The following is a 22,754-nucleotide window of genomic DNA, read 5'->3' as shown; positions in this document are numbered from 1 at the left end:
ATTTGTGACAAATATTTAAAAATTCGGAGAGCACTTTGTTTCTAATTCTGTGCACAAATAAAATTTTATTTACATTTCTATAATGAATCATTTCAAATGTGCCCAATTCAAACTCGTACAAAGTGCTGCCACAGAAGATTATTACCAATTCAGCAGAGGAAATAGAGGCTCAAATTAACACAGCTGATAAGAGAAGGAACCAGGACTAGAATTCAGCTCCATGGGTGTCTAGAGTCTTTCCAACTCCTGCAAGCTGCTGGGTGATGACACTAAGACCCTCCTGAATTAGCACCACTGAAAAGAAGCCATTGGTGCCTGCCAGTATTTGTAACCCATGTGGTATTTTGTTGGTCCACGGTGCGCAACGCCTGATATCTACTTGCTCACAGAACCTTCACAGCCATCCTTTCCGGGCATTGTTATTAGCCTCATGATCAAAGGAGTTACTCAAAGCTCAGAGAGGTAAGATAACATGTTTATGGTCTCATAATCGTGGTGGAAACATAGCTGAAAACCAGATCTTTTGGAGATGGGAATCAGCCATCTCAACCCTTGTGCTGTACCCTTGTCAGAATACATTGCTCTACCTGATGAACTCACAGGTACTTTCTCATGATGAACTTCAACTTAATTCACTGGCAAGAAAAAAATTAATATTCTCTGAAAACCTTCTAGATCCCTTTAAAGTTTTCCTCTCTGGCTCCTGGAATGTGGACATGAAGCCAGCACACTGACATAAATGGCAGCCCCATGATGGTGTGCATTATTGGAATCTTTTCAGATTATTAGCACTAGACTGCGATCGGAAATTACAGTAATAGTAGGATATCAAAATAACTACACTAAGAAAGTTCCCATCATAAGGCAGTGGGTTTTTTTTTAAACTAATAAAAATGTCTAATGTCAAAGAGGCCTTAGAATGCTTTCTGGAAGGAATTCTAAGATAACAGAGGAGACAAAGACCATTTTTGTTCCAATAAAGACTCAATTTTCTGATTACCATAGGAAAACTGGTGCATGAAAGGCATACAGAGACTTAAGTGGGATCATGTCTCGAGCAGCACAGCACAGTGATTAAAAAGCGTGGCTTGACTCAACGTCAAATAGTCTGGGCTCTAATTTTTACTAGTTGAGTGATGCTGCATATTTCAGCTGTTATTAGATTTGGCTACAAATACAGAGAATTCAGCATAACAGTGAGTTACATAAGACAGAAGTTCATAATTATGTAAAATAATTCTGGAGAGAAGCAATCCAGGGCTGCCACGGCATTCCACAGGCAACAGAATCAGGTCTTATTCTGTGTTTTGTCCTTCCTTCCTAGCACCTATTTTCTACCCTTGAGGCTGTGTCACAGAGCAAGGTGGCTGCTTGAGTTCTAGCCATCATATTGCTACTCCAGACATCAAAAGAAATAGGTGGTAGGAGGAGAATACAGGGTACTCTTCCTAGGTGAGGTGGCTCCTTTCAGAATCCATCCTAGAAGTCTAACATAGACCCCTGCTTCTAGCTCATTGGTCAGTACTTCCTCACATCACCACATTTAGCTGCCAGGGAGGCTGAGCAATACAGTCTTCATACGGACACCTGCTACTAAGGTACAATGGGGTCTGTTACTAAAGGACAGCACAATGGATTTTGAGGAAAGTGCTTCTGCTCTGCTGGACAGTTTGTTTTCTAGCTTCTTGAAGTTTCAGTTTCCTCAACGGGACATGGAGACGATCATAGCATCCGCCTCTAGACTGCTGTGGTAAGTCAATGAGATAACACACAGGAAGCCCTCAGCAGAGGGCCTGGCAACATCTCCCACTCACAAAATGCTCACTGTTAAAACAAGCTCCATGTCCATTGATCCTGCATAGAGGAGTGGGTTCCTGTAGCTCACTATAAAAAGGTACCAACCAATGCCTACAATTTGTAGCATCTCTCCTGCCAACTTTACATTTGGGCTTTATAACTAAAACTCCTCATTTTCTCCATTTAGGGAGAAACCTTGGCACTACTGACATTTTGAGAAAAATGATTCTTTGTTCTGGAGGCTGTTTTGTGCATTGACGTATGTTTAGCAGTCCTTGGCCTTGGCCTGCTAGATGCCAGTTGTACCCTCTCCTTCCCTAGTGTGGAACCCAAAGTGTCTCCTGGGGACAAAATCATTCAAACTTGGGCCACTGCTCCATGGTGTCTGAAATCACCAAACACGACACTGCCAGCAGCAGTAGTCTCTTGGGTTACCTGAGTTTTAGTTGCGTGGGTCAACATTTCCAGTTAAAACACATCAAATGTAGTTGCCAAAGCTAGTGAAAATCTACGCAGGCATTTTTGAATGGTGCATCACAGACCGAAGTTGATTAATTTCATGTGTGTGTATGTGAATGTACCAAAACACCCACGTGTATGTATACACATATGTTACTATTCAAGTCATCCTCTCTAGCCCTGGCTTATGACTTTAGTGTGAGCCAACAAGCATAGAACCTCTTCAGCTAGAGAGACGGTAAAACTGCACAAATGAGAAGGAAGGAGAGGAACAGATGGCAAAGCAGTTCTGGAGTCTGGATTTGACGGGCCAGGGAAACAGGCCAGCGAGGTCTTCCATCATTCTGAAAAGCAGGCCCTTTTCTAAGGATACATAGCCTGACTGCAGGAACACAATCCCCAACCCGCCTCCAAGAGGAAGGCATCCATGTTAGAAGCCTGTTATAAACTAGGATCATAGGAGATAAAGATGGTGACACACTAAAGAAAAGTGGAAAACTGGAGCAAGAAATAAAACACAAGAATTCCCCAAACCGAACTTTTGAGACTTCTTTGAAAAGAGCCAGTCTTCTGAATAAAACAGCTTTGGGTACTATACTTGGTTTTTAAAAAATGCACCCACGATTAAAGCAAGAAAGCTGTAAGTCTATTAAAATTTTTTTCTTTGATAGTGAAAAACCCAATTCATGACCTATATTTTATAAGACATATACTTGAAAGGGATTTTATATGCCCTCTTCCCACTGAACTCAGCATACTGAATCTCTTCCATTTGGTTAAGAAGGGGGGTGGTTCTATACATAAATTATTCAGGGCTTAAAAAAAATCTTACTATATATATATTAAGGTGAAGTGTTTCAAAGGTATTTGTATAGATAAACGGAAGCAGCAGCTCTAGACTGCGTTCTCAGAAGGGATGGGAATCTTAGAACAACGGTGCCGCAGTAAAAGCTGCTTTATCAAGCTCCCTGCTGATTGTCAATCTTTTCTGACGTTTGTAGACTGTCTTGACTGATGGATGGCTCAGCATGCTTTATTAATCTTCGAGTTCTTGAACATCTCTCAAACTACCGCTAGGGGGAGAATCTGGCTTTATCTGCGGTCACCACCGGTAAGGATGGGCTGTGTGCAGTTACCTGGCAAGCTGGGCTACTACAAAATGACGAAGGAAGGTTGGTGGTGTTCTCTTTCTCTCGCTCATCTACACACACACACACACACACACACACACACACACACACACACACACACTAAAATAAATAAACCCACTCACCTAAGTGTGTAAGAAAATGCTCTCTTACATTTAAGGTAGCAACTTGGGAATTACTTGAAACATCATCACAGGTGAAAGAGTTAAAGGACAGTGGGTGTTGTGGATGGGGATGAAATGAAAAGAAAAAGCACAGGAATTAGAGTCATACAGGTCTGAGTTTCGATCTGAGCTTCATCACCCACCAGCTGTGTGACCACGGGGGAGTCACCTAACCTCCCTGAGTGTCTGTCCATTTCCTCAATTTGTCAAACATTTGTAAGGAATGCTTCAAAAGGTAGGTGTGGAACCTGGACCAGTATTCGGTAAACAAAAGTGGTAGAGAAATATACAGCTGATTACCACTGCTTTGTTACCCTGGGACAGACATCATCTCCCTCCCTTAATCCTGGAGAGATGCTCCCGGTGGCCTACTGACGTTCCCCTGTGTAGCAGTGATGCTTTATTTACTGACTTCCTCTTTAGTCTGCAAGCTTTACAGAGTCAGCATCCATTCTGTTTCATGCATTCACCGCCTCCAACCCCATCCTCATTAAACAGCATACCTGGTATACAGCAGGTACTCAAAAGATATTTGTTTAAGGAATGAATACATTTTCAACCATTTATTTAAAAATTGAATTAAAAAGCAGTTTATCAGGATTCAGGCTTTCTGGGCTTTGGGGCCATTTGTTCATCCAGTGGAATTTATTGGGTGGAGAATTTGTGCCTGGGAGTCTGCTAAATGTTGGAAGTTGAAGGATGAAGAGAAAACCATTCGGTTCTCCTGGTCTTAACTGTGTTGCTGAGAAAAAGAACTGAAGGTAGAGTCTGGTTTATACTTGCAGAAAATTTACAAAACTATTAAGCTTTACAGTATTATTGTAATTCCATATAGATGGTATCAGTTATAATAAGCTGGCATCATAAAATAACTCAATATTTAGAATTTTCCAACTTGTCACACACTTGCTGCAAAAATCTTATGCCATCTCTTCTCTCCATCTCCATAGCTGCCATAGTCTTCTCATGCCTAGAACACTGAAATGCCTTGTTTCCCTATTTCTCTCTCCACGGAATAGCACAAGTCATTTTTCAACATTAAAATCATATCTAACTCCTTTCTTGCTTAAAACCACCCAAGGGCTTCCTACTAAGTTTAAAATGTAATCAAAATGTATGGAGCTCTAAGCCAGGGGTCTACAACTTTTTATTTGCACAGGATCAGGTATTACAGACTTTTGCCTCTGTGGAATATACAGTCTCTGCCCCAGCTACCCAATTCTACCAAAATGGTGCGAAAGCAGCCACAGTCAATACATGAATGAATGGCCATGTTTGTATTCTAACAAAACTTTATTTAAAAAAAAAAACAGGCAGAGAGACAGATTTGGCCTACGGCCCATAGTTTGTTGACTCATGCTCAGAAGGATCTTGCCCTTGCCCATCTCCCTGTCTTACCTGGTACTACCGTCCTTCAGGTCATTCCTGCCTCAGGTCTCTGCACTTCCTGGCCCCTGTGTCTGGAACATCCTTTCTCCATGTCTTTATGTGGTAGGCTCCTTTATTTCACTGGGCTCAGCTTCAACATCTCCTCTTTAGAGAGGGCTTTTCTTGATCTTATGTCAATAAAACAATGTACCTTGTTTTATTTTATCCAAAACTTAAATTATCTGGTTTATCCATTTTTGTTGGCACCTTTCACCTCCCAGGAAGGTGGCAATGTCTTAAGAATAGAGTTCTAAATGGTCTTGGTCACTGCTATATCCCCAGTACCTAGAATATTATCTGACTGATAGAAACTGCCCGATAAATACTTGTTGAATGACTTTACTGATGAAATGGTTATGAGGAATTGATTCGAAATAAGGGTTTCCCTGAAATTATAAATGTCTGATGACATTTGGATCTCCCACTCTGTTCTACTCAGCTGCAGTGCTAAAAATTGCTGGGCTATTCACAGTGGATCCTTTGGTATCAGGGATGGGATCCAACGGCGCTGGTGAGCACGCTCTGTGTTAGGACAACTCAAGGACTTTTTCACTTTTGCTTTGCAGCTGCTCAACCATCACCAATTTTCATTTTGGCTAGAAATTCCTGACAGGTTTATCTTTTCAAAAGACTGTAGAATGATCACTACATTTCTGAAGCTACAAATGCTCCTCTGCCCTGCTGCCACTTTAAACTATTATTTTAATTATGTTACTCAGTTAATTTTAACATTTTTACTTTTATTTTTAAATATTTGATGCCACAAATCCTTCCCTCTTCCAAATATAGAGTGATGGAAGGATGCTTCCCAGCCTGGGCCTAAAATATATCCAAAAAATTAGTGGGCAGGGCTATTAAGCATTTATTTTTACAAGGAAGTAATCAAAGTGAACCCAAGGGCCACATCTCCCCAGTTCACCCAGAATACAAAGGTCTAATGTGAATGATATGAGCACGGATGATGGGCAGAGGAGAGGCAGATACATAGGCTAGTCCAGGAATAACACTTCACGGTTAGAGAGGAGAGTGTTTCAGGAAACAATGGGGTGTCCACCTCTTGAGTGGATCTCCAGCCCCAGAGATGCATTTGTGAATTTAGGGGGAGAGAGAGCTATGAGTAAAAATGAAAAGACCTGTTTTCATAGTTATCCACATTAAAGATGAAACATACAGTTCTGTTGGTTGGTTAGATACTCTTCCACCAGAATAAAGGGATTCAGGCATTCTCTCCTCTCCCAGCAGATGCTTTGGTATCCAGCTCCTGTGAGCCAGCAGCCAAGGGTCCTAACATGTGCAATGGTACCCATCAGGGTGGGCCTGACATGTGCAATGGTGCCTATCAGGGTGGGCCTGACATGTGCAATGGTGCCCATCAGGGCGGGGCCTGACATATGCAATGGTGCCTATCCGGGTGGGCCTGACATGTGCAGTGGTGCCCATCAGGGCGGGGCCTGACATGTGCAATGGTGCCCATCAGGGTGGGCCTGACATGTGCAATGGTGCCTATCAGGGTGGGCCTGACATGTGCAATGGTACCCACCAGGGTGGGCCTGACATGTGCAATGGTACCACCAGGGTGGGCCTGACATGTGCAATGGTGCCTATCAGGGCGGGGGCCTGACATCTGCAATGGTGCCCATCAGGGCGGGGGCCTGGGATATGGAGGAGGAAAATCCCAATGGCTATGACAAGGGAGCCGACTGCCTTGGTTCCAAGCCAGCGTGAGATATCACCAGAGGACCTTCAGACACAGTTAGGAGCAACTTGGCAAAGATTCAGCTTTTTTTTTTTTTTTTATTTGTACACATTTAATGAGTACAAGCGCAGCTGTGTTACATGTTGCACAGTGGGGAACTCTTGGCTTTTAGTGTAACTATCACCCGAGTAACATACATTGTACTCATAATTTCTCACACCTTACACCCTTGCCATGCTTCCACCCTTCTGAGTCTCCAGTGTCTATTATTCAACACTACATCCATGTGTACACATGATTTAGCTCTGACTTCTAAGCGACAGCATGCAGTACTTGACTTTCTGAGTTATTTCACCTAAGATAATGGCCTCCAGTTCCATCCACATTGTTGCCAAAGCCATGATTTTATACTTTATTTATTTATTTTGAGATGCAGTCTTGCTCTATCGTCCAGGCTGGAGTGCAGTGGCGCGATCTCGGCTCACTGCAAACTCTGCCTGCCAGGTTCATGCCATTCTCCCACCTCAGCCTCTTGAGTAGCTGAGACTACAGATGCCCACCACCACACCCGGTTAATTTTCTGTATTTTTAGTAGAGACAGGGTTTCACCATGTTAGCCAGGATGGTCTCGATCTCCTGACCTCGTGATCCGCCCGCCTCAGCCTCCCTAAGTGCTGGGATTATAGGCGTGAGCCACCATGCCCAGCTGATTTTATACTTTAATATGGCTGAATAGTATGCCACTGTGTGTGTGTATGTATGTATGGTGTGGTGATAAATATACGTGGTGATAACCACGAGTGCAGGTGTTTTTTTGATACAGTGGCTTCTTTTCCTTTGTGTAGACACCCAGTAGCAGGATTGCGGGATTAAATGGTAGTTCTATTTTTAGTTTTTTGAGAACTATCCATACTCCTTTCCATACGATTGCATCTGTTTACATTTCCACTAACAGTGTATAAGCATTCCCTTTCCTCTTGAATGACTAGGTGGAGTCAATAGCTAGTGAAGTTCAGATAATACTTTTCATTCCATTTAGTTGTGAATTTTCCCTTTGGGAAATGGTCTCTGATTGGATTATGCAACTCTTTCACAAAATTTGTTTTATGGTCACCTGTACTGGAGTGAATTGTACCATAATTCAAGTGCTGTCTCCTCCAAGCTCAAGGGCTCTGCAGCATGTTAATGATACCATCCCTGGGCAGCGCTTCTTCACTAAAATTCCAGTGATGACCTGAGGAAAGGGGCCAGTCTCAACCACTGCATTCCTCTGCCTCCACCACAATACCCAGCAAGGATTCCATAGCAAGGCCAGCCACAATCTACAAAACAGCTAGTGAAATGACCACAAAAACTTGTAGATACTGAGTGTCATCTGGAGAAACAAACAAAAATATCCATCAGTATGTCTGTGTGTGAAAAGAAAGACTATTGTATCCTGCTGCATGAACAAGCTTAGCCAAGATACAGAGTAAAACCCTCTGATTAGAAGCATCACCTGAAGAGGGATCAAAAAATAACAAGGCATATCTGCTGTCCCATTAATCCAGCTCATATAAATGTATCCGATAGAAATTGTCACAAACATGGGAAGAGATGAGCTCTCTCCTGCAGAATTGATGGAAGTGTAGAAAAGTGAAAACAACTTAAATCGATAGGAAATTGGTTAAGTAGACGATGGTAGATCCAGACGCTAGCTGCTTGAAACAATGATGTTGCTTGATGTTTACTGATTTACAAAAATGTCCATAGGACCCTGAGGAGTGAAGAGAGAGATTTACAGAAAAGCACATAGAGCTCCCATTGTGTAAAACTGTGCACCTGCATCTCTCTGTGTAGAGATGCCAGGAGAGAACCTCAGAACTGCACTCACTAAAATGTCAACTGTGGTTATCTCTGGATGGTGGGATTGGGGAGTGACTGCATTTTCTTTCACTTGAAAAGAACCGAATTGCTTTATTTATTTTTTTAAAAATATATCTACTTCATAAAAAAAAATGAAATAGCCACATGCCTGGTATTCCAGAAACACACAGGATTGGTTGGGGCAGTTGAGAATGGAGGAGCCTACAGCATGAAAGTCTGAAAATACCAGCAAAAAGAAATTAAGTCAGTGGGTTGAAAAGCCACATCACAGTTACTGCAGCAAGTTAAAAGGTAACCAGAAAAGGGACTTTACTACCAGGCCATAGCAACAACCTGAAGACTGTCTGCTGAGCTAGGTGTCAAGTATCAACTATCTTAGCCATCTTTATTTAGCTCAAGTTGTTTTGGAAAATAGCAACTTCCAAGCAAAGCTGAGCTCGCAGGATAGCCATTAGTCCCAAAGGTCACTTGATCGGCTGTTTTTTCCTTATGTCTGGAATGGCTGGACGTGTTTAAAAATTAAAGGTACTCTGTCTTGAAAAGGAACTCAGGTGGATCCTGGAGGAAAAAGAAAAGACAAAAACTCCCTACGTCATCTCTTCAGAGTGGCCTCCTCTCACTACAAGACTAGGTTTGGCCCCTCCTGAGATGAGAATCATGTACAGCTACGTTGTAGCACTCGCTGCAACTTTCTTATTTATTTGTTGCTGTCCTCCCTCCTATGAATACCTAGGAGGGAACAAGCAGCACGTGCTATGAATACCAGGAGGGAACAAGCAGCACCTGCCAGGTCCAGTGTTGCACGTTCAAAGCTTAGAATAGCACCAGCACAGGGTAGATGCTTGATAAGCATACTGGATGGAAAAAAAAAAAAAAGGGAATAAAACAGGAAAGTGAGGGAGGGAAAGTGGCTGGGCTTTCACAAGTTAGACAATGAGGATGTAACTGCTAATCTCCGCTTGTCTTCAACAGCCTCAAGAAGGATCAGACATGCCTAAGCAATGTGCATCTTTCAGGACTCAGAATGTGCACCTCTAGGTAAACACCACATTCGTCTTTCTCAGTCATGCAGTTTGGGAGCTAATTCTTTCCTTCTGTGACCTCTCACCACCTATCTTTCTCAAAGGTGCCCCATCTGTCCAGGGTGGGGGCTGCCATTCTCCCAGCTGCCCTGGCTGCCATTTGGGGTGGCTAAAAGCCAGGAGAGAGAACACAACCTACAGCCAGCTCCTGATGTTGTTGGAAGGCCGAGTCCTCAAGAGGACAGGATATTGGAGCTGATGGATCCCAGGTTGCCCTTGCGCACAGCTGGCTGCCAGTGCCTGGAAATTAAAGTCCCCACTTGGGGACAGCTTTGAACCGATGTCTCATTATCAGGCTTGAGGGAGTAGATATTCTAGCTACCTGCCCCTCAGCTGAGATGACTCTAACGTGTGTGTTTAATGTCATTTCCTAGAGCTCCCCAAAAAGGATAAACCTGCAGTTGCTCACTCTAGGAGCTGGTTTAATAATGCACCCCAGGGGCCAAATGCAGTGACTTACACCTGTAATCCCAGCACTTTGGGAGGCCAACGTGGGTGGATAACCTGAGGTCAGGAGTTCAAGACCAGCCTGGCCAACATGGTGAAACCCCATCTCTACTAAAAATACAAAAATTAGCTGGGCATGGTGGCAGGTGTTTGTAACCCCAGCTACTCGGGAGGGTGAGGCAGGAGAATTGCTTGAACCCAGGAGGCGGAGGTTGCAGTGAGCTGAGATCATACCATTGCACTCCAGCCTAGGCAGTAAGAGCAAAACTCCGTCTCATAAATAATAATAATAATAATAGTAATAATAATTATAATAATAATGCACCTCAAGTTGTCTGACTTCCTTTTCTATACCTCACCTTACCTGGTATCTGTCCTTGTACCTCTCAGGTAAACCACAGGCCTCAACCTTCATCTCAGGGCCTGCTTCTGTGGGAGCCTGACATGCCATTCCTCATGGTCAGCCCTTCTCAAAGGTGCCCAGGAAACCATGGGAGGGCAAAACACCCATGAATTGATGCCAACAAGACATGATGGGGCCTTGGAATTAGTGCCCTCCAGGAATTCCAAGAGTTCTCACCCTCTACCCCCTACTCATGAACACCATGTCTTGGGCATCAGAAAACACCAAACTCACACAGAGATCTGGTTGCCCCCAAGGAGCAGCCAGAGCCTTGGCTTGGGCCTCATAAATCAATGTCTGTGGCTCTGCAAAAGGAACGGCTCATGATCCGCAAAGTCAAATACCATTATTTTCTGTTGATCTTCCTTCATCCAGGAATGATTCAACAAAACAATACCCTGGAGTTTAGCGTTGAGCAGCCAGAATGGTCTCCTGTCTGCACATACAGATAAATATGGGTGACCTTCCTTTGTGATAGATTGGTGCTGAGGGCATTTGAACACATGGGGACACGAAAATGATGTGTGGTTTGTTGGAAGATGAATTTGTCTTCACACAACTCATGTGTCTCTTTGCTTTACCTTTGCTAAAGGGTACTCTTCCAGAATAAAAATAATAATTGCAGTGTTAACAACACAAAGGCATTCCTTGTACATTTACTATTCCCTAAGCACTGGGTGAAGCATGTTGTCTCACTGAATCCTGACATATGCTTCTCTAAGGTAGGTACTGTTATATTCTATCCCTATTTGCAGAGGCTTCTAGAAGGTTCGGTAACTTGCCTGAGGTCTCACCATGTTAAATAGCTGAGCACAGCGTCAAACACAGCTCTAGGCTATAATGCTGTGAGCAGGAACAGCCACATAATCTGCGACGCTCAGTGTAAAATGAAAACGCAGACATCTTGTTCAATGATTATTAAGAATTTCAAGAAGGTGACAGCAGAACACTAAACCAAGCACCAGGCCCTTCTGAGCATGGGACCCTTCTGTTCCCTGGGCTGTCTGAGGCCACAAAGGCTGCGCCCCATGAAGCTGTCTTTGGTTATGTAGGCTCAGAAGAAAGTGACATGAGTGGTGACAAGGGCCTCAACATTTAACTCTACTGAAACCTAGAGGTGATTCAATGGGCTTGGCTATTTCATCATAAGAACTAGTCATTTTCTGTGAGGATCTAAATCAGTTCATCTGATAGAACTGCACAAATACTTCCCCCAGCTGGGCCTGCAAGCAGTCTGTGGTATAAAACGTGGAAACGAGAGCAGACCCAATGGGTCGGGTGGCTCTTGGGTTTCATTTTTTTTTCCTAGATGGAGTCTTTCTCTGCCACCCAGGCTGCAGTAAAGTGGCGTGATCTTGGCTCACTGCAATTTCTCCCTCCTGGGTTCAAGCAATTCTCCTGCCTCAGCCTCCCGAGTACTGGGATTACAGGGGCCCACCACCGCACACAGCTAATTTTTGTATTTTTAGTAGCGATGGGGTTTCACCATGTTGGCCAGGCTGGTCTCCAACTCCTGACCTCATGATCCACACACCTCAGCCTCCCAAAGTACTGGGATTACAGGCTTGAGCCACTGCACCCAGCTGGTTCCTGGGTTTCTTGTAGCTCACACAAGGCCCAGGAAGAAATGTGGGCTATTGTAGACAGACCCGGACTAGTCTTTTGAGCATGATGCCAGTGCAGAGGTAGCCAGAATTTGCAGAGAATTGAGGCAGATGTGGCAGCCTCTTACTAGCGAAATAAGCAACCATTCACCAAATTTTGAAGCTGGAGAGATAGACACTAATTGTATCTTTTCCCCAGCCAGGTAACTATGGCAAGTTCCTGAGCCTCTTTGATGTTCAGTTTTCTCATCTGTAAGATAGGGATAGTGGTATCTACCTCTCAGGGAGGAAGTGAGATCGTGGATGAAATGATGTTGTATATATGTGGCTGCTGGCACACAGTAAATGCTTGACTCAGTGCTATGATACCCAACGGCTGTGTTCACCATGAATTCGGTGGGACAGTTGAAAGAGCATATGATTTGAAGGTAGGTTATGCACTGACTCCCATCTTTTATTTGTGAGAGAATGGAAAAGTCATAGAACTCTTTCCAGAGTCAGCCCGCAACCCCAACCTCAACCCCCACCCTAAAGCTCACCCCTACCCCCACTCCCACTCCCAGTGGGTGTCGAATAATTTCTACAACACATGGGATCCTATGAGCCACAGATGAGCAGAGCATAATGGAAATACAAGACACGAACATTTTTACAGCCAGTTAGGGTTTGTTATTACTTGTAAATGATTTAAGTTGAAGAAGAGGTTGGAAAGAGGACACTCTCTTCTTCCTCAGATTCCCATTGGCCTCATGGATTCTTCAGGGGCCATCTTGCCTGCAACTTTCTTACAGGGTGCTAAGTAATCTAAGTGGCTTTTGGTTTGAAAGTCTTTTGCAAGATTTCCACACTCTGGATCCCAAATCTGACTGATTCTATTTCAATTCGTGCTCTATAGTCCAACTCAGAGGGTGCTGAGTAAGAAAACAATGAATCCATACAGATACCTGAGTCTTTATGTATTTTCATAGGATAATACCAGTCGTAAATAGATATTTGAGGTGGTTTACGTTTTGCTGGAGAAGTGTCCCTAGCTGAATAACTGTGATTTAAGAAATTCAATGTGCATAAAGAACTCTTTCTTCAAAAAATATTACATGAATATAGCAAAAAAATCTAAAATTCTTTTCTAAACTTTAAGGACAGGCACAGTGGGAGGAAAATTGGATACCATCTAATCATATACACACATAATATACAAAGATATGTGCGAGCTCACAGCCATCATGAATGTAAGCGCTGTCATTTACATTTAGAACAATTTTCCAGCCCATCTGAATTCTGCTCACTGACTCACGGGTCCCGGGTACCACAGAGAGCAATTGGGAATCATTTTTCTGTTCTGCTCAAACTTTGGCCTCTTTAATCACTTTCCTCATTGGTTCCCCAAATGTGTTCTGCACATCAGCTTGTTTAAGAAGATTTCTGTAAACATCACACCCAAATTCTAGGGTGTTTCTTACCAGAAGCCATCTGTCCATCAAAAGCAGCTCACAGAGAGGGGCCACATGGACTGTCTGCCCTAAAGTGACCTGACCTCCCTTCACCTGTCGTCTCTCCTTCTCTCCAGACCTGTCATTGCTCCTCTGCCTCCAACACTCCCCCAAACACCCCCCAGCACACACGCAGTGCATTTGCTCTCATTTCTACAGACTGTATTTAAAGCTGGAAAGGAAGAGGGTCCCTGTTGCCCTTGGGGGATCTGATGCAGTGCATAAAGACCCAGCTCCTTGAAGCTGATGGAGGTTTTAGGTATTTTGCATACAATTATTCATCTGGTTGTCTGGGAAGGTTACCATGGCAACATTTCCAGAGCCTCCTGTATCTACATGTCATTGATAGATCCCATCAATTCAGAAAAGAGGGAAAAATAGTAAAAGCAGCTCTCATCTCCTGTCTGGTCTGACGAATCAGTATTTTACCTATTTGGACATAATCTAAGAACAGCAACACGATACTCTTACTATGGTTTTTTTTTTCACTCAAGTGTATTTTAAAGCTGAAAATCAAAGTCCAGCCGAAGAGGAATTTTTCTGTTTTATTCTTTCATTTTCTCAAGCATTATAATCAGGAGTGACTTCAGCTGCTGGCTATGGGATACTTTAATTAGTATGTATTGGGCCAAAAAAGGAAGCTCTAAATTCTAAAATCGTCCCTCATAGAAAGGTTAAACATGGGAAAAGGTAGCGGGAGCTCTATAGTAACCTTCAATGACTTCTATAACAGTAGGTACATGCATTTCCAGAGAGAGATATCAAACATCTTCCTTTTGGTCCTCTGACTGAAGACAAAAGATTTCTTCATGCACATCTTCTAAGGGAAGGGAAGAATTCCTACCTATTTTACTAAAATAGTTCTTATTAAAAAGCCACTATGAAAAGAAAGAACTGAGGAGTTTGTAATGGGGACCCAATTCTCATCAAAGCCCTGCTATAGCACAAAGTTTAGCCTTGGACCTTCACAAAGGTAGGCTGCATATTTACATGATGCCCAACATCAGTCACGCCTTAGAGACTTAGATGGCAGTCATCCTTGGAGGATCATCTTCAGAGACAATGAAAGACATTTCCATAGCTTGCAACACCTCGGTCAAGCTTTGCACTTTAGCTTCCCAACCTGGCTTCTACGCAGGGAAGTAATAAGTCAACAGTGATACAAGCTGACAAGTTGGAACAGCCATAAGACAGTCCCTAGAATCCACAAAGATCATAATGTGCCTCTTTCCAAGCCATTATGCTAAAGGTAAGCCAATGTGACATACCTGTGGGTGACCCTTCCATGACGTGGCCGATGTAGGGGCCTTCCCGAAAGATCGGTCGGTTGTCATTCTGATCAATCACAATGACTTCCAGAGGCACCGGACCCTCGAGAGTTTTGCCATTGACATCAGTGGTCTCCACAAATAGCTATTTGAGCAAAGAGATTGGGGGAGAAAGAAGATATTAATTCATTATGAAAATTCAAATAAGGTTCTCTAGAGAAAGTAGGTTATATCAGCAATTTTTTGAGCCCTTGGAAATACTGAAATTTTGCTCTCAACGGATAGTCACTGGGACTAGAATAGAAAGGGAACATTCCAGAATAAAAGGCAAAGATCAGTTCACTTTAGATCCCCCTTGGGAAATTTACAATTAATTCATCAAATCTGCAAAGACAGTTAAAACAAAAAAACCCAAAACATAAACAGTCATAGCCAAGAAATTATGCTTATATCATTTCTGTTTTCCCAATATCATTATGCTTAAAAATAATGTTATGCTAATAAAAATTGACTAAGCAGTTATGAACCAAGTTTGATTAAGAGATAACACTCTTTGGTTAAGAGATAACCAAAAGTGTTTATGGGAATCTTTTAGGAGAAAGTCACGTCAGTATTCTTAGGGGGCTTTCCTCTGGCTAGGAACTCAGAATTTGCAGGGAGCCTGAATGAGACCTCGGGATTCCTGCCCACCAGGCTCTTCACAATTTCAGAGGATTTCACAACACCACGAATCACTTCCACAGGGAACTACTTTCAGATCTCAATGAAGAAGGCAGCATAAAAAAAACAACTTTTTTGCTTGTCTTGGAAACGAAGAATTATGCCACGGCATTTCCAGTGAATCACAGGGACCTTATGCGCACATTTTCTGTGCTTAATTCAACCTTGATTTAACTCAGCGATAAGAGTAATACTTCTTCTTGGATATAAGTGTTGGTCCCTGCATAGGAGTATTTTGGTCAGAAAAGGGCATCTGCATTTGGAATCCTAGTACAACTCTTCCCTATCTGTGTGACCTTGAGCAAGACACTGGATGTCAGTTTTCTCATGTGTAAATGGGGTTAACAAAAACACTCATTAGGAATAATAACCAACACTTATCCAATGCTTACTTTAGCTCTATACTATATTATCTCACTTGATTCTCATAACAACCCTTTGGATCTTTTTACGGAGGAGAGAATGAAAGCAAATGGAAGATAAATGCTGGAGTCCAGATTTGACCTTGGGAAGTCTGCCCCCAGAGCTCACCTTTTTAACCACTATAAACAATATTTCTAAAGCATTTAATATATGGTGTGTCATATAATATGTCTCAAGAATATTAACTGCTGCTATTGTTGCAACAGTTATTATCAGTTATTATCAATACTATTGTCAAAAAGAGCCCAAATGAGAAAAATGAAAGACAAACATTCTTGTTATAAATCAGTAGAGTCACATCCCAACTGATGGTATTGTAAACCAGTATAATCCTTTCCAAAAGCATGGCAAAATTCAACAGAAACCACAAAAGACTCATACTTTTGTTCTGTTTTTATACCACTCCTGATCCTATATAAGTTTGCACTACATACTTGGAACTATTCACTGCATTGTTATTTCTCTAAATAAAATTACACTGGCATCCGCCTGAACATCCAGTGGAAGGGAACTAGTTGAATGAATGATTGTGTAACAACATATTACAATACAATGATTTTTAAACTTTGTTGATCAACTTACAATATTTAGTAAAAATACACAAAATAACATGCATCATCATACATGACATACAAATACGGACAGAATTTGAAGGCAGTGAGCAAAATGAAACCAGGTATGTGTGGATAGATAATTTTTTAATTTTTTTCTTTAACATTCCTTCATCCTTTTACTAGCAAGTTCACACACAGACATACATACTTGATTTCTGGGGCAGATAAAATAATGCAAATAATAAGAAAAAATTAAGTGAACAGAGCCTCCTAATATCTGCACACAAAGTAGATCTCACAGAGATGGAAATTTTATACTTTTATGTTTTTTTTAAAGCTATTATGAGAATACTGCTAGCAAAGGAAATCAATCAAAATAAAGCTTAGAAGCAATTTTATGTAATAACATAGGTCTGGTTTTTCATCTTCCCAAAATAGCCAAGGACTTCACTTTAACTCAACAAAAAACAAAACAAAACAAAACAAAAATCACTGTGCCTAAAGACAACAAATATGTGGGATCTGAATCCTAAGATTCTACATTCTGACTTGGCCAGTATCATAAGCTACAAGTAGGATAGATAATCAGAATTCACATTTGCCAAATATTCAAATATGCTGAAACTGGGAAGGGCAGACAACAGATTCACCTTAACACAATGGAAAGAAAGACAGAAACTAAGGAGACACCATTGATTAGGATGAATACAAAAGGTGGAGCTGAATCTCAGAAAACCAGTTATGCAAATAGACAATTCAATGGTATTTTATGATACAAAACTATTCAGAGTTTGACTCTCAGACTTTTCAGAGGACAATTGTATCAACAGAAGCCAAGACCTTTGGAATGGTTTCTAAAAACAGTGAAGTGCTGTTAAGTGCGATTTTCTTAAAGTTAATTTAATACAAATTATTTGAGGACCCACTACATGTCAGCCATCATGCTGAACACCCTGGTATCCAGTGATTAGCAGAAAAGATACCCCAGCATGGAGAGACAGGTGAGAAGCAAGAGAAAAAGATATGAACAAGGTAGTTTCAGTCACAGATGGGGGCTATGAAGGATATGAGATAGGTTTGAATATGAAAGCTTCACTACCCAATACTGTAGCTGCTAGCCACATATGGCTATTGCAATTTACATTTATTAAAATGAAAAAACGCAGTACTCCAGTCAAACTAGGAATGTTTTGACTGCTCAATAGCCACACGCGGGTAATAGCTACCATATTAGACAACACAGATGCAGAACATTTCCATCACTGGGTAAAGTATGATTGACAAGGTGTGTGTCTGTGTGTGTGTGTGTGTGTGTGTGTGTGTGTGTGTGTGTGGCAGGGGGCACCTATTCGAAATAAATGGTGGAGAAAACCTTACTGCTGAGGGAATGTTTCAGCTGAGGCTTGAATGACAAGAAAGTGGAAAGAGATAGCCATACAAAAAACATGGAAAATGATTTCTAGACAGCAGGAATAGCAATAGCAGACTCTGAGGTAAGGATGAACTTGGAACTAATTTGAGAGTGGGGAATGGTATAAGACCAAGTCAAAGAATTAGGGCTCTGCTCAACTTCAAACGGAGTAGGTTAAGGCTTATGTCCATACAAGATTTTTTGCGTAGAACAATCTAAACCAAGCGAAGAATGAAGACATTTTCTTCCTATGAGTCCCTGGGAAGGCAGAGATGAGAAAGAAGTATATCATGCTTGATCCCAACAGAGGAAAACATAGTAGACTGAATAAAATATATAATAGGAAATGCTTGTGTTTTACAGAGAGGTTCATCTAGTTTTAAAATCATCTTATTAATGATGTGGATGAAAATTAAGCACATGCATATGCATGAGGAAGTTGTCAGTAAATACAGCCTTACCCACCCAATCACATACCTAACAAAATCTGACATTCCCGTGAGTTTTCATCACTGTTCTCATATGAAGGTAAGACCCACAGTTAGTAAATGCCAAACTTTCTGAAGTAAGGCTCTTAAATTCCAGTGCCTCCTCCAGTATCGGAGAATAAATGTTCAATAACATTCTTGCTTGCCTTCTTTCTTCCTAATTGAAATACCCAAAGCACACAAAACCTTAGTTTGAAAAGACTGGAACAATGCTTGTTTCCTTTGAATTACACGATAGATTCAAGTGGCTGTGTTTGGGTTCTAAAAACAAAACAAGCTCACAGGCATTCAAAGGGAGGCATCCTCACGCTTCTTCTTTATGTTAGAAGTGAGATGCCGCTTGGTAGAAACCTACTGTGAGAAAAACAAATAGGAAGGCACGGCAGAAGGCAATGAAATACTTGCTCAAAGGAAATGGAAACCATCCAGCCCCTCATTGCCTACTTCAAGACCACCCCCTCAGACATGAGGATTTCTATTCTTAGATTCAATGGTTGACCTGCATGGGAATAATAACGCGTGATATAAAAAAAGAGTCCACTGTGGAGCCAGACGAGAGGCGAACTCAGTAAATGACAGCTAGAAACAGTTATCCAATGTTGCAGGATTTTAATAAGTACTTCCAGAGCAGGTAGCCTGAATTCCAAGCAATGACATGTCTGACCAGTGTCTGTGCTGTGTGTTCTAGTACCTTGCTATTCAAAGGTCAGTCTCCAAGCCAGGAGCATTGGCATCCCCCAGGAGCTGGTTAGAAATGCAGGCTCCTCGGTCCTGCCTAGAACCTACAGAGGAAATCCATCCATTTTAACATTGTTTCTAGAGAATTCGGCTGCACATTACTGTTTGAGTGATGTTGTACTGAGACACAGGGGTTGGAGTTGGAAACCCAAGGGTCTTGTAGAATTTGGGAACTGTATTCCCAGGTTCAACTATAGGAAAATAAATAAGCTCCAAACAGGAGGCTGAGTCTTGCCACCTGCTAGGAATTTCACTGTGTGGCTGTTGGACTCATTCATCAGGCCAGGAAGACAGATGTTGTTTGTAGGTCTATCTGGAGAAGCACGCACGCATGCACACACACACACACACACACACACATACACACACACTCAGATGCAGGCAGACACATATAGACGTACCACAGACACAGCACACACATACAAATATACACATACACATACATTTCCCATAAACATCAATTTTTTCCAATGTCCTTCTAATCTTCAACTGTGCATGCTGAATGCTTAAAAATCATATTTTGTCTGATCACTTTTTGAGAAGCTGTCAAACACAAAAGAAGTAGAAGGGAATTGGTTACTAATTGAAAAATGAAACATTGCAGAAAAGGAAGTAAAATGGAGAGGTCCCAGAGATGGGAAAGCTCACAGAGAATGGTGATGAGCGTTGGGGGGCACTGGGTTGCCTTAGCCTTGGTGTAATTTTTGGACCCTAACAGAATTATTCTCTTCCAGTGAGACAAAATATCCCAGGGAGGAATAACTCATTCAGCTTTATCATTAGGGGGCCTATGGGTCATCCAGGGAACTGGGTAAAATCACATTCTTTAGGAATTTATGTTGAAAGCAGCACTTTGAGAGATTCTAGCGCTAGTGGTTTCCTGCTCACACTGTGGAAACCTTGGCTGATCATGGGAGGGAGATCCAGATGCCACCTGCATTGGTGGGAGTGGTGGAGGGGAGAATTGCTGGAGGTGGGGGACATCTGTGAAAGTCTGAGTGGAGGGCTTTAAGGAGCTGTGGAAAGAGCACTCGACCTGGATTCAGTAGACCTGATACTGAATCCTGCTGACACACCAGATCCGGGCTCTGAGCAGGGCATGCACCTCTCCGTATCCTGGTTTTGGTGTTATTAATAAGAGCCTACCATGGCGACTTTGCAGGATCTTGCTGCACATTAACTAAAATAACACATGAAAATGTCTGATACAAAGCTGGTACTGAGTCTGAACCCAAATATTACTCCCCAGTTTTTCGGGGCCCAGCTTTATCCTTTCCTAGAGAGGGCAAAACTATTTTACATTTATAATAACTTAATTAAAATATTATTGACATTATTGGAGGCAAGAATTTCTGAGCAACCAGAAAGTATGATAAATACAGTTGCATGTTTATCATTTTGCTGTAAATATTGTCCAGAGGATGGCCCCTCTCCCAGGGATCAAGGAAGAAGAAACTCACAAGTCATTCTCTTCCTCAAACAAAACCTTCTCTTCTATCCGCAACCAGTCTATCAACACATACCACCCACATCAATTGCTTCACTTCCTCAGTGTCCCCTATTCTCTCCATCCCCCTCAACACTCCTTGAGATTAGCTTCTGTCACTTCTCACCAGGGCTACTGTGCAAGGCATCCTGTGGGTCTTCCTGCCCAGCCATGACTGCCTGCCATGGTCTGTTTTCTACAGGGCTTCCAGGGTGCCATTGTCAATTTTTATTTATTTATCTCACCCTCTATTGGATAGCTTTCAATGGTTTCTCATCACTCTTAGGAAAAACAGCAAATGGCTTTGCTTTGACAAATCTTTCCATAATCTGGCTCCAGCCCACTTCCTCACACTCATTTCATGTTACAAGGAATCCCTCTTGTTCCTTATTATTCAGTTACACTCATTTTTTTTTCAGTTCTTCCACCTCATCACATTCTTTCCTGCAGGTATTTTTACATACAACCCTCCTACCAAGCATAGGTTTCCTACCTATGCTTCCTCGCTGCCACTATTCATCCTTCAGATCTTGGCCCAAATATCAAGAAGATCCTCCCTTACTCCTCCAGAACCGCTAGAGTGTCCCTGGCTTACATTCCCATGGCATCAGCTTCCTTCCTTTGTAACACTTCCCATAGGTTATTACCTATTGGTGTGAGAATTCAATTTACATCTCCCTCTCTGTCTGGCCCCATGAGGAAAGGAGCTTATTAGGAAATCCTGAAGCCTGGACCCAATGCCTGGTGCAAAACAGGTAGCTGATATGATGTTGACTGCACAGAGCCCTCTTTGGAAGAGGCAATACCTCTTTAAGAGACTGGAATCCAAAGTTTTGGCCTGAGCTCTGGCCATCTGTCCTTTCTCTCCATCTCCGGCATATTACAGCTGACAGTTGGTCTGACTCCATGGACTGTAGGCTGGTGGACTCTGTAGTCTTAATTGATGAACAAGAATCCCAGCGGTAAACAATATCAGAGTACATTAAACTGATTACTTTTTTTTTTTTTTTTTTTAAAAAGAAGAGGACTAACATTGATTTGGTGTCCAATACAGGTCTGGCCTTTTTTGCATTGTCTCATTTGGCTTAAAACAATCTGAACAAACACTCATCGCAGCAAAGAAATTTAAGTACCTGGTCCATGCCAAAGCTGATTTGTCATCAGGCTGAATTCAAACTTAGGTCCGACTGTAACATTCACATTCCCCTCGCTGTGCTCACACTTGCTGAATGTTTTTGCATGGACTCCCTTACATTTTTTTGTTTCATTATCTTTACTAAGCTATTTACTTAGTAGCTTTGCTTTACATTGATTGCTATTTTTTACTCTTGCCTCATCTGTGGCAAAATCATCCATGAATTGAGGAGCTTAATGAGTTTCTTATATATTTTTATTAATACACATGAAGCTACACATTAAACCACACAATGAGCCTCTGTATACTATGTAGCACCCTGCCACAAACTAAAGCCTAGGAAATATTATAGTATCAGCCCAGCTACCACATAGTTCCTTCCATGATGCTACACACTTTCTGAAAAGCAAAAAAGAAAAAAAAAAAGTGTGCTTATCACTTTAATTCTCAAAAGACAACAGTGAATAATATGGTGAGGGAGACAGAGGATGCAAATCACCTCTAATTTGTTTAAAGCAAAAATACTTTATCCAAGGGTGGAGACACTAACATACTGCCTGAATATTTTCTGTACTTCAAGGGGACATGGTAGATAGGCACTAAGTTGTTAGCCCCTGATCTTCTGAGTCCTGAGAATGGGAGGAAAAAAGGGGCTCACGTCCTGAAATGGAGAAGGAGGTAAAGAAAAACCACATGAGCCAGAAGGAAACTAAGTTGGAGAGAAGTTTCAGCCTCGAGTTTAGGGTCCTGTTGTCCACCCTTCCTGGCATCCCAGCACCTCGGTTCCTCTATTCTCTTTTCACACTGTGGGGGGTTGGGTGGGGAGTTATCCACTAAGAATGTGAACCATCAAGTCACAGCATGCAAAACAATGACTCTTCAAGCCAATTAATTCACCATAATAATAGGAATTGGCTGTACATGAAATGCTTTGAAAAGAATCCCTT

General features: G+C 42.1%; 1 protein-coding gene across 2 annotated transcripts in view; it reads right to left on the bottom strand.

Annotated features, from left to right (window-relative positions):
• CDH13 (cadherin 13) overlaps positions 1 to 22,754 on the bottom strand; it is a 1,172,242-nt gene that overhangs the window by 428,842 nt on the left and 720,646 nt on the right. For both annotated transcript variants that reach the window (XM_003272479.3, XM_004087455.3), the window contains one exon: positions 14,853 to 14,997. In XM_003272479.3, the coding sequence (XP_003272527.1) occupies positions 14,853 to 14,997 (145 nt within the window). The remainder of the gene's footprint in view (positions 1 to 14,852; positions 14,998 to 22,754) is intronic.

Source organism: Nomascus leucogenys, chromosome 2, assembly GCF_006542625.1.
Source record: "Nomascus leucogenys isolate Asia chromosome 2, Asia_NLE_v1, whole genome shotgun sequence".
Taxonomy (NCBI): domain Eukaryota; kingdom Metazoa; phylum Chordata; class Mammalia; order Primates; family Hylobatidae; genus Nomascus; species Nomascus leucogenys.
The sequence above is the reverse complement of the archived record's forward strand: the minus strand, read 5'-3'. Positions and strand labels throughout refer to the sequence as shown.